Below are 12,986 nucleotides of genomic sequence, written 5' to 3'. Positions count from 1 at the left end.
ATATACATACATACACAGTTGTGTTCAAAATAACAGCAGTCAGACATCACTAACCTGATCAATCACTGTTTTTGGTAGAAATGATATTTCTACATGGCAAATAATTTACTAGCAGGTGTAGTAGAGTAATAGAAATCCAACAGACCCAGCAGTCATGACATGCATGCTGCTGTTTCTGTGTAATTGAATCACTAATTGAAAGGGGCATGTTCAAAATCATAGTGTGGAGTTCTATTAGCGAGGTCATTCATCTTTGAAAAACAGGTGGCAATTATTGCCCTTATTTAAGGAAGGAAGGCAGCAAATGTACATGCTGGTTACAGTGCATTTCTCTCTGAAATTCTGAGGAAAATGGGTCGTTCCAGACATTGTTCAGAAGAACAGCGTACCTTGATTAAAAAGTTGATTGGAGAGGGGAAAACATATAAAGAAGTGCAGAAAATGATAGGCTGCTCAGCTAAAATGCTCGCAAATGCTTTAAAATGGCAACCAAAACCTGAAAGACGTGGAGGAAAGCGAAAAACTACCATTCGAATGGATAGAAGAATAGCCAAAATGGCAAGGACTCAGCCAACAATCAGCTCCAGGAAGATCAAAGAAGGTCTAAAGTTACCTGTGAGTACTGTTACAATTAGAAGACGCCTACGTGAAGCCAAGCTATCTGCAAGAAGTTCCCGCAAAGTCCCACTGTTCAAAAAAAGACGTGCTGAAGAGGCTACAATTTGCCAAAGAGCACATTGACTGGCCTAAAGAGAAATGGCGCAACATTTTGTGGACTGATGAAAAATTGTTCTTTTTGGGTCTAGTGGCCGGAGACAGTTTGTCAGACGACCCCCAAACACTGAATTCAAGCCACAGTACACTGTGAAGACAGTGAAACATGTTTGTGCAAGTATCATGATATGGGGATGTTTCGCATACTACGGTGTTGGGCCTATTTATCGCATACCAGGGATCATGGATCAGTTTGAATACATCAGAATACTTGAAGAGGTCATGCTGCCTTATGCTGAAGAGGAAATGCCCTTGAAATGGGTGTTCCAACAAGACAACGACCCCAAACACACCAGTAAACGTGCAACATCTTGGTTCCAGACCAACAAGATTGACGTTATGGAGTGGCCAGCCCAATCCCCGGATCTTAATCCAATAGAAAACTTGTGGGGTGACATCAAAAATGCAGTTTCTGAGGCAAAACCAAGAAATAGAGCAGAATTGTGGAATGTAGTCCAATCATCCTGGGCTGGAATACCTGTTCACAGGTGCCAGAAGTTGGTTGACTCCATGCAACACACATGTACAGCAGTTCTCAGAAACAGTGCTTATACAACTAAATATTCATTAAGTGATTCAAAGGAAAGCAAAATCTTCAAACATTTTTCAGTTTATATAGTGAATGTTTGAGTTTGTAAAGAAGAATACAAACACTGCTATTTTTTTGAAGTCTAATATTCACTTTTCTTCAATTTTTTTTTAAGAGGAACACAAATTTGATATATTTTTCTTCATGTTTTGATTTGGAATAGAATGTGTAGTGTTCCCAAAGCATTTGTGTGTATGGAAATAAAAGCTATTAGAAGGATTTTGAGCTTTATTATTGTTCACACTGCTAATATTTTGAACACAACTGTATATGTGTGTGTATATATATATATATATATATATATATATATATATATATATATACACACACACACATATAATATATATATATATATATATACACACATACATACACATACACATACATATATACACACACACACACAGATATATACACCATATTTTTCACTCCATAAGACGCACTTTCCCCCCCCCCCCCCAAAAAATGGGGAAAAATGTCTGTGCGCCTTATGGAGCGGCTAGCCGGGTATTCCCCCCGTCGCCATGTTAGAATACGGGGCTGACTGCTCAGCTGTTCTGTGCAGCAGAACGTGCTCCTTGGTCCAGCGGTGTCCTCATGACCACTGGTTTCACTGGCCATCTTCTCTCCCTGGCGCCGGCATCTTCAATGTGGGCACCCGACTGTGACAGCTTGTGGCTTCACAGCAGGGTGCCCACTGCACATGCATGAGAAGCGCTGCGCTTTGAAAATGGCCCCGTAGTCTTCTGGGACCTGTCACGTGTCCCAGAAAACTACGGGGAGGGAGGGAGGACAACTTCTGCTTCCGATTGCCTAGGCGATCACAGTACAGGAGATGACCAGAGACTGCAGACCTTTGTGCAGTCTCTGGTCATCTCCTGTAGCACATGTGCAGTCTCTGGTCATCTCCTGAAGCACATGTGCAGTCTCTGGTCATCTCATGTAATATGTCCGCAGTCTCTGGTCATCTCCTGTAATATGTCCGCAGTCTCTGGTCATCTCCTGTAATATGTCCGCAGTCTCTGGTCATCTCCTGTAATATGTCCGCAGTCTCTGGTCATCTCCTGTAATATGTCCGCAGTCTCTGGTCATCTCCTGTAATATGTCCGCAGTCTCTGCTCATCTCCTGTGCATAATTTGTTAGACATGCATTTCTTTTGAATTTTGTGTTGCTATTCTGTCTCTCAGTGTACACTACACCTACCATTCGAATTTTAGACTGATCATTTCTTTGTGAGTGGGAAAACATTCAAAATCAGCAGGGGGTCAAATACTTATCTCCTTCACTGTGTATATAGAGATATATATATATATATATATATAGAGATATATATATATATAGAGAGATATATATATATAGAGATATATATATATAGAGATATATATATATATATAGAGATATATATATATATATATATATATATATATATTTATATATATATATATATAGATATATATATTACACATACATATACACACACAAACACAGGTGCATATATATTTGGACACAGGTGCAATTTTAGTTTTTTTCAGGTAAGGTGAGGGTATGTACATCCAATTTGGATGTACATACCCTCAAATTAAACCTGAGACTGCGCACTTTCAGCCCATAGCCATTATATAACTAAAGCTTGAATATGTTTTGGTAAATACCTGAAAAAATCTAAAATTGTGCCTGTGTCCAAATATATATGTAACCTATTCATTCTTGCAAAATAGAGATTCACTCCGGAATTTTCAATATGTAATTTGTCTAATGAAAGTAACTTCTTCCCTTACTGCATTCCCCTGAATTTTTAGCAATGTATTCATGAAGTCACATTATTGTACTGCAGTTAAAATGTCTCTCAATGTAGACACCTTCTTACCTTGAAATTGTTCTGTTGTTCATGGAAGGGCAAAATATATTTGCTATATTTTAAGAATCGCTCATTCCTTTATAAATCAGCACAGACTTTTCAGAATGAACCTGATTTGTCCATTTGTTTAGGGGAAAGCAGATGAGTTGCTTCTTTCGCTTGGCCAGCTGACCAAATACTCCTTTCCCCATTTCTGTTGCAGATTTCCTGCTATATAGCACTCCCACTTCATCTTGTCAGTCTTACTGGTGTATGAACCTCTTATCCATATTTTTCTGGAGGTTGCAGATTGAAACCTTGATGTAATATAAGGTCTCCTAGATTGGAAGCTCTAACGAGCAGGGCCCTCTGTTTCCTCTTGTACCAAATTGTATTGTAACTGTAATGTCTACCTTCATTTTGTAAAGTGCTGAGCAAACTGTTGGCTCTATGTATAAATCCTGTATTATAATAATAAGCCCCAAAATTAGTTACTGTCCACATTACTTTAGACAGCACTGCTAACACAGTAGTCACATATAGTTTTAAAGAGTACATAGTTGGTACCGTAGACAGCCATAGTCTCAGCAATGTTTCCACGCAAAGTGCTCTTCATAGCCTTGTCCTATAGAGCACAGTGAAAATGGTTTCTGCACCATATAAGTTGAACATGCCCCTACTGGCACAGTCCAGACGGGATATAGGGGGAGATCTTAGGGAGGACAAGAGACCCAAAGCTACTGCCACTGTATGAGCACAGCATACAGCCAGACCCAGCGCAGGTGTCACAATCCACAAGGAAATTGATTTTGCTGTTTACAACATTTCTGTGCACTGCCTTACTTGACTATAGCATGTGCTATGCACTAAAAAAAAGAGGAATAAAAAAAAAAACAAATGATTTGATGCAATAGGAGCAGTGAAAGTATAAGAGCGTAGATGCTGTTTTGAAGGAATATCAGGCAAAGAGTGCAGAGAGGGTACAAGGAATGAAAAATCAAGAAACTACCAAGCTTTAATGGAGACTAAAAATGGAAAGAGAGCAAGATGCCTCAGAGAGTCCTAATTATCATAATAAAAGAGCTCTAAGTAGCTAGATCCAGACAGAAACACAACGCAGAGAAAGAACTCTGGACATAAAAGCTCCAGCCTCCAAACATCAAAAATCTGCAAAGCAATATATGATAAATATACTTCATCTTGTATTAAAAAATAATTTTCTCCTTGGCCAAGTCCAAGTAAACAAGGAAAGCTTTTCCCAGGTATAACACTGATCAAGACCAAAAGTGAAACTTTCTAAAGTAAAAAATGTTACCTTGATAAGTTTCAACCATTACATAAGCAGTGAATAATATCAGAAACACTGGGATGGAGTAAAAAGGTAAAATGGGTCAAACTATACATAATCCATTGTGTACAGTGTGGCGTTTTAATGTTCTACTAAAGTATCTAAGGTATTCTTTAAAGAGACCCTGTCATCAGACTATTCAGTTAGACAATCTTCCGATATTGTTATACTTTCATTTAATGTATTTTAGACATGTTGTTTACCTGTAAAAGCCTCTTGTGTAGACATTCAAAAACTTTGATACTAGCACAGGACAGAAGCATCTTATATGTGATGCGAGCAGCCCCAAAGCTGTCACTCCCAGCTGCTACACAAAAATTTATGTAGGGAGGTACTAAAATAATAGCTGGTAGTTTTCTTTGATTCCAGTATGCTACGAGCATGAGGTCACCATTATCCAAGTAAAACTCCATAATCGCCTTTTTTGCTGACAATAACGAAAAAAAAAATCCTCTGAGAAAGCTCCAGAACTAGTCTAAGCTGTGGGATGGTAACTTTAGATCAGACTTTTCATGCAGATATGTCCTTTAGCAGATTCCCTTTGAATTCCACAAATCCACATATTCAAGGTGGAAGAAGAAATCCACCCTGCTCCAGTATTGTATTCTGTCAGAATATACTGATCAGCGTTGCAGCAGATTGGCTGCATGTACCGATTGAACAAATTTTCCAACATTCCTGTGCAAGAAGAGTCAATCACTAGGTCGACATCTCTCAAATGGGAATGGCCATAGATGGATTGAAATTTGGTTGGTCCCTGCTGAATGGCTGGATTTTGAAACATCTATATCCAGCTTAGGAGGTTGAGAACTAAGGAAGCACTCTATGCTCTCGTTTCAATATATATGAAAAATATACCAGTATGTGCAGATTTACATGAAAACAAACATGCAGAAATGGTAGAGCAAATGTCTATGCATCTTTGATCACCAATAGGTAATGAATAGATATGGTAAATATAACAAAAAAGAAGGGTAAACAAAGTGTTCATTTTAGAAAATCTTAGGTTGATGTCTCAGTGTAATGGTTGATGCTCTTTTAGACATTGACCAAAACGTTTACGTTAAACAAAAAAAAAACAAAACAAAAAAAGAAAAAAACTAGACTACGTTTGTGGCGTTTAACACAAGAGACTACCAGACTGTACACAGCTAGAGAAACATGTAAAAGGAGAGCTCCAGCACTCCTACCTTTATTACGGATACATATGATATTAAACATATTAAAGATACAAATGGATTGACAAATAGTAGACACTCCCTTCCCTGCAGGTACATTGGCACCAGTATGATTTAATGTACAGACATCTTAATAAGGTACAGTACAGTGTGCTAGTTACATGACTGCACAGAAATTTGTAAGCATTATCAAGGCACAATTAGAAGATAAAAGCAGACTCAGTGAATCCCCTGGGGAGCAAATCGTACCTGATAATAATCAACCGTATCATCTGAGCTCCGCCATAGTGTAGCATATTTACAAAATTCCATTAAGTAAAACACATCCATAATGATTATAAAAGGAGCACTATAGAAAATCGTATTGCCAACACCTAGCCAGCTTCATAATTTATACAATATTAAATCACACAAAGAAAGTGTGACACTGTAGTGTTCACACACAGTGCTGCACTTAGGTTGGTTGAGCTATACTAGAGATTTATGAGGCATACACACTGTAAAACTGACAGATCACTATACTAACACAAGGAATATTAGTACAGCAATCTCCCTTACTGAGCTATTGTGTTCTGATAGCGGGAACATCTCTACTCCCCTCCCGTCAATGGAGCTCACAGCCATTGGCTGCAAGCACTGACAGAACGCCGGTTGGATGCTGGTTCTCCAGCATGGCCATTCAACAGAAGCTGGACATTAGGCCGGCTTCTGTCGGACAGGCTGCTGTACAGACTTGGCTGAATGTCGGCCAGTTTCTGTTGAACCAGCCGATCTTCAGCCAGAAACATGTTGAGGCATAAACCATGTTAACGCTAACTTGGCTGCTTGGTTTACTTTGTGTTATTTTTCACAGATCTGTAGCAGTCCAGTGTGAAACTTTGCCCTCTTTCCTTGTGCAAAGTGACTAGTCTTGCATCTGCCCCCTCCTGTACTAATGTTTTCAGCTGGCAGCCTGTAGCAGGTACAGTACAATGCTGATGTCACTAATACTTTGGCTATGCAAAGGCATTCGGTGTGCACAAAGTGGATTTATATCCATTATGGGTATTGAAGAATATCTGAATGAATGTTTTTGTGCCTGGAGACTACCTTTAAAGCATCAAAAAATCTATATAGTGTATTCATCTACAGTGGTTCTAAAGCTGGATATAAACATTTTTTTTTTGAATGAAAAAAAAAATAAATAAAAAAGACAGATCCCTGCATCAACACAACACAATGTGTGATACAGGGATCTCTCCCACTGTGCTACTGTATTCTAGCAATGGGGATACCTCACCAGAATACGCTGATCAGTACCTGCAGCCACTGGTGGATTGAATACGGATTTTCCAGCATGACTTTGGGATAGTAGAATTTCGTTAGACAAGCTTCTGTTGAACAGAGAAGCATATACACCCAGCCGACTTTTGCACACTACGTGCGTACCTGGCTTTACACATTATTCTTACAACACATAAAGCAAAGTGCAGAAACACTTCAACTACTCAGATCTTTTGGCTGTACTCAGGTCAGTAAAAAGAAAATCCTGAATGCCTTTAAAAAGCTACAGTACCTTGTACTGCCGCACTGGTTAAATTTAATAGCAGGAGCTAAGCAAAGATAAAAAGACCAGCTATATATATATTCAAGCTCCAAAAAGAGCAAAAACAAATAGTTAAAAACTTCTCTATTAGTGTTCTCTCTCTCTAAAGCATGCATCTGCTTTTTATTATTAAAAGTCATTGTAAAAATTCTGTCCCTCACTATCATAATATATAAATAACCACCAATTTAAAGCTTTTGTGACCAGGGAAAATTTAAGCTTAAATGCCCAGGCCAAATTTAGAAAAGTCAGTATGTATCAGTTAACTTGTCAATAATTGAAATTGAAAGTCGGGTGTGAGGACTAGGAACGTGCACAGGTGCATACTCCTTGTTCTATACTGCACATATAGTCAACTATCTCACAGAACTGGGCATAGTGTCTGAAAACCTAAATAATCTTACTTTATAATGAGACATAGTGATTAATACATAATGCTGTTTAAGGGAGTTCTGAAGGAAAATGAACATATCCTAGTGTTATATGCACCATTCAGATTAACAGAAATTGCTTCTTTCTTTAGCTTTGTTAAATGTGCTAAACTCTCATGATATTGGGAACATTCTCACAGTCAAGGGTACTTTTTGAAAAAACTGTCAACATTAATAGATGATGAAGGACCTTCCATGAGAAGCTCACAGTAGACAAGTGCCATTATTACATATCATAGTTTGCACAGAGTAGTGTTACCATCTTGTTTACTGCTGTATAAACTGTAAGCATGTGATTCAAATTGTAGAGATAAAGGCGGCATGCAAGTGCTGTGAGACTGTGAATAGACTTGCCTATTCACTGCAACGTTAGATGCTCAAGAAAAGCCAGCAATAGCAACTGTTGGCAATCCACATTAATTTCAGAAACAAAACACAAATACAACATCATACCAAAGGAAAAAAAAAAATCAAACCTGGTTTACTGTAGTGCACACATAGAATCAAGGTGACTACATATCAGAATGTTCTAGCTGCGGAAAAAGTTAGTAACATCTGTCAAAGAGAGATCTAAATTACATGCGCAAAGTAGTTAGTTATTACCAGTAAAAAATGTTAAATTCAAGAATAACTGGCGACACAAACGATAGGTTGCTGAGAAGCCGCTAATAAAAAATACCCCACGACAGGTACTATTCAGAAAAAAAAAACCTCTGCTATAGTTGAGCTAGATCATACAGGTCATTAGCAATGCACTTTGAAATTTCAACACAGGATCCTTCCAGACAGTGAAAAGTTCCCCAAGCATAGAAGTGTGAAAAGACTAGTGAATATATCATGAGTTCCAAGCACTGACATGAAAACACATATTAAGGTTTTAGAGTTCCAAGCAGCAACATGAAAAGATTAGAGAGTATATGATGCTTCATGCACACTGGGCATAAAAAAAATTCACTTTTTAGAGAGTTTGACTCTAAATGCCCCTCTATGTTAGCCTATGTGACCATGCACACACAGGCGTTTATAGGTGTATTAGAAAAGGAACGTTTAAAGGAAGGAAAAACCCTTGATGCACCTAAATGCCTGTTAACATGTCCTGTCAGGGGTAAAGGCATACAGAGTAGCTGGGCAAATGCCCAGGGTGCATGAAGCCTGCAGTTCCAAGCAGTAACATGGAAAGACAAGTGAAGATATTAGGGACTGTTAATATCAGGTGTGTTGGGACTGTGCTGGGTGGGGTGCACTGAGAAAAGCACAGCATGCAGTAATTTACTTCAGGACAGGATGGTGTGATGCACTGTCATATTGGAATCCAACAGAACCCTCAATAGTACTTAAAGCAGCATTAAACCATAAATGTATATATTTCGGCTTATTACTTCTTGATGTGATGACTGCATTGGTCCTTTTTTAGGATTTTTCCTTTAGTTTCAACTGGTGAACCAACTAGCAAGTCTGTTATTTTTTAACTTCTTTAATAGACCAAGCTGTCCATCAAAAGTGTCAGTTGGAGGGTTGTGAAAAACCATTTATCAATGACAGGAGTGCTTCCAATGGTCAGCCTTTATTTCTTTCGGTAAAACTTTTACCTCAGAAGAGAAGAAAAAAACCTGCCGTACCTGCTTAAAAAATGTTATCTGGAGTTCGGCTTTAATTTGTTAGTCAAGTCCATCTAAATCTGCTGCAATCCAAAAGGGGACGCTGTTGCTCCTCCATTAGAGTGGATCAACCCAAAGTTACTGGCAAGATTACAAGGCAAAAAGAAAAAAAAAGAAAGAATGCAGGCACCATATTTAAGGATTTGCAATCTGAAATATATTACAATTTTGTTTTTTAGATTTATTACCACTTTAATGAAACATCATTTCAATAAAGTGTGCACAGAAAAAAAAAACCTGTGCAATGTGCGGTTCACAGCTTATTGGCACCGATGCCTTAACACCATATACCAGTGGCTGTGCTCCAGCTGCTATTTGAATGAATCCTTAGTGTTCCAAGTAGCAACTTTAAAAAGCTAGTGAAGGTATTATACTTCCAAGCAGTAATATGAAGATACTAGTGAAGGTATTAGATTTTGAAGCAATGACAGACAAAATTGGTTGCATAGTGAGGACAATGCAAGAGAGAAAGTGAAATGTAACGGAGAGGATTAGTGATGACAAGACAACACGCAGTGAGCACAAGATCGTAATGCACTATCTGCAAAATCAAAACAAATCAATGAGCCAAAAATGGCATATACAAGTAAACGTAATGGTGACATTCTTTTTAAAATATATTCAGTGTTCTAAAGGAAAATGGCCACAGAGATATGGCATTTTATATTTACAAGAAAACCTAGGTATGGCTACCTAAACGCTGCCATCCATCAGGAAAAGAAGACAGAATATGTACAATACAATTATTGTATAGATATAAAAATCACAAATTATACTGTGCTTAACTGTCCTTCCCGTATAGCCAATGGAGTCAACAAATTACAGTTGTCTCCCATTTTTTTCAACTATAAAATTATATTTAAAGTGTAAACCAATCACTCCAACAACACATTCCTGGGGATAATGATCCCTCCATTTACAAAACATTTGTAGCTAAGGCTCCTCTGCATTCTATCTGATCACTTGATCTGCTTAACACACTGTAATATGAAGAATCAGATGTCTGGTGGTCCCTTTTTATCCTGCATCCCAAGTTGGTTAAAACTGGCATACTGTGTCAGTGGATTGCTGAAAAATAAGTTGATGTCAAGTGGGGTCTCTTCCTCGGAGTCCCAAGAATCACCATCAGAGCTGCTGGAGTCCTCTGTAGTTGTCGGGGGGTAGCTAAGCTGTTCAAGCTGGTCCAAGATATCTCCAAACTGGAGAGCAGAGCTGGATTCTGACCGAACAGAACAGGCTGGAAAGTTGATCATTGAGCTGGCAGTGGAGTGGTTTTCAGAACGCGAAAAGCTTGGAATACCATTAAGGTTGGTAAGGGAACTGCTTTCAGAATGATGGAGCAGAGAGCTACTTTCTGAGCGGTGGTTGAGAAGTGAGCCATTTTCTGATGGGCTAAGAAGACTCTGCATAAGACTAGCCTGAGCCTTCACCTGAAATAATTCACTAGCATCTGTTGGCCTTGTATTGCCATTGAAATCTCTTATATCCACATCATCCAGATAATACTCTTCTGGTGGAATGTCCTCATGGTCAGATGCCACCATTCTTCCCCCATAATTATACACCTCTGCTCCTCCACTGAAGGAGATGTCAGCTGGATCATCATCTATAAACTCTTCAGTAAGCAGAAGAGAATCAGGAACACCTGTTACCCACAACCTGACATCTTCACTGTGGTGAGCATTTTCTGAATCCAGGATTTCTATGGAATCCTGTCTACTGTGAAAAGAAGGGATAGGGTGGGATGAAAGACCTTGTAATGGCGATTGAACTGGCAGCCCCGTGGTCTCTGGTATTCTGGTGGGTTCTTCTTTCCATGGAGAAGCTGGAATATTTTCAACTCTGGTAATGCTTTTCTGTGGAAAGGAGGTAGGGGGGTTGGATACAGGTTGAGGAGGCAGGGTAAGAGGAGAAGGCAATGGAGGAGTCTTCAAACTCTCAGTGAAAGTGATGATCTGGAAACACAAAACAGCAGATTGAAATTATGAACATGTCAAACAACATTATTGTTTATTGAACTTTGGCTATATAAACTATTGAATAACAACTAATCATAAGTGTAAAAGTAGCATGATATTTGCAAATGCAGAAATGCATAATAAAAGGAAAAAGGCAGGGAAAAAAATATGAAGAGGGTGGGATGAAAGACCTTGTAATGGCGAATGAACTTGAAAAGATGAGGAAGGCTTGAAGATTAATCGTCATGTGAAACAATAATAGAACAAAAGTATGAATTTAGATGCATAGTTATTACCACATATAAATTTAAGGAGAGATTTCAGCAGTCAAATTTCCTTATCCATTACCTTTGCACTAGCTACTATAACAAGACGTGACATTAAAAGTCCATGGTGGCTATTTAAGAAAGCATACTATGAGAATTCCCCAGTTATCTTGGTAATGTTAAGCACAGTGAATATGCTCTATGCGAGTATATGGGTTGTTCTCACTCTTTTGATAAAATAATGACATGTGGCTAGACCAAAAGCAATTTCATGCAGCAAATAAAATAATGAACAGAGGAAGGAAACATATAGGAATTTCAGCCAGGTTTCACAGTCTGCATGCTGCCTCTTAAGATACAATTGGTTCTGTTGTGTATTGCTGTATGACCATTTAGTCACTTTATTTTTCGGAGTAGATGTACCTACTGGTGAAACAGGTCTTAAGACACCAAGTCTGATCGAGCCAAATGAAATAAATGTACCTACATGTGCAATTAGAGTAGTGCACACTTGTACATGTCACAGAAGTACATACTAAGCAAAGCACATAAAATATGCGTGTTGCTTGTAATACATGAAGAAAAGGGTATGTCAAGGTAGGAACAACATGCATGGTTTCCAACTGTCCTTTTGGCAGTATAATAGAGATCAGGAGATAATAAGCTAGTAAAAGGGGGGGGGGGGGAATCAGACTATTTCAAATGAACCTATTAGAAGTGCTCAGAGTGGCTGTCGGCAAATATGTTTCACCAATGGCCCATCACTTTCTCCAGGGTTTCACATGTCGCCCAGCATGGGCTTAATGTATTACTATCTGGTTGTTGTCTAATGTTAGGCTGATTTTCAAGTATATCTAAACCCAACAACAAAAATATAACATACTGCAGCTAGCCTTTAGAGGCAGTGTCTGTATTAGTTTGCTTTTTAGGGGCTTTTTCTCTCGGTATCATGCAATCTTGTCAGTAACACACTTTCCATCATAAAGTGACAGCACTCACTAGTAGCATTGCCACCCTAGGCCGCTCTCCTAAATTGGATTATGAAAAACACCTCCTCTCTTCACTTCCAATATATAGAGAGGTGGTGTTTTGTAGTTCCCAGAAGATAGGTGGTGGGGCAAATAACATTGATTGAGATTTCACTTCAGTGCAAAAGGAAAACAAAGCATTGTCAAGATCAAAAGCTATCCAGACCCCTCCCCCATGTTTTGCTGACCTAGGTCCAAGCAATACAGTAAGCAAAAAAAAAAAAAAAAAAGCTAATGAGAAAAAGAAGAAAGGTCTAAGATAATGCAGCAAATATTAGCCAGTAAGCAGCAAAGCAAGGAAAAAGCTCAGGGATCTAAGGAACCACAGAAAAC

At 38.6% G+C, this 12,986-nt stretch overlaps 1 protein-coding gene across 1 annotated transcript in view; it reads right to left on the bottom strand.

Moving 5' to 3' along the window:
* FARP2 (FERM, ARH/RhoGEF and pleckstrin domain protein 2) overlaps window positions 1-12,986 on the bottom strand; it is a 179,005-nt gene that overhangs the window by 77,624 nt on the left and 88,395 nt on the right. The window contains 1 exon segment of the mRNA XM_089665638.1: window positions 11,074-11,356. Coding sequence (XP_089521764.1) covers window positions 11,074-11,356 — 283 coding nt within the window.

This window comes from Staurois parvus, unplaced genomic scaffold, assembly GCF_062004578.1.
Source record: "Staurois parvus isolate SC_StPar_1 unplaced genomic scaffold, SC_StPar_1.0 ptg000049l, whole genome shotgun sequence".
Lineage (NCBI taxonomy): Eukaryota > Metazoa > Chordata > Amphibia > Anura > Ranidae > Staurois > Staurois parvus.
Note: the sequence above shows the minus strand (reverse complement) of the source record. Positions and strands in the feature narration are given on the sequence as shown.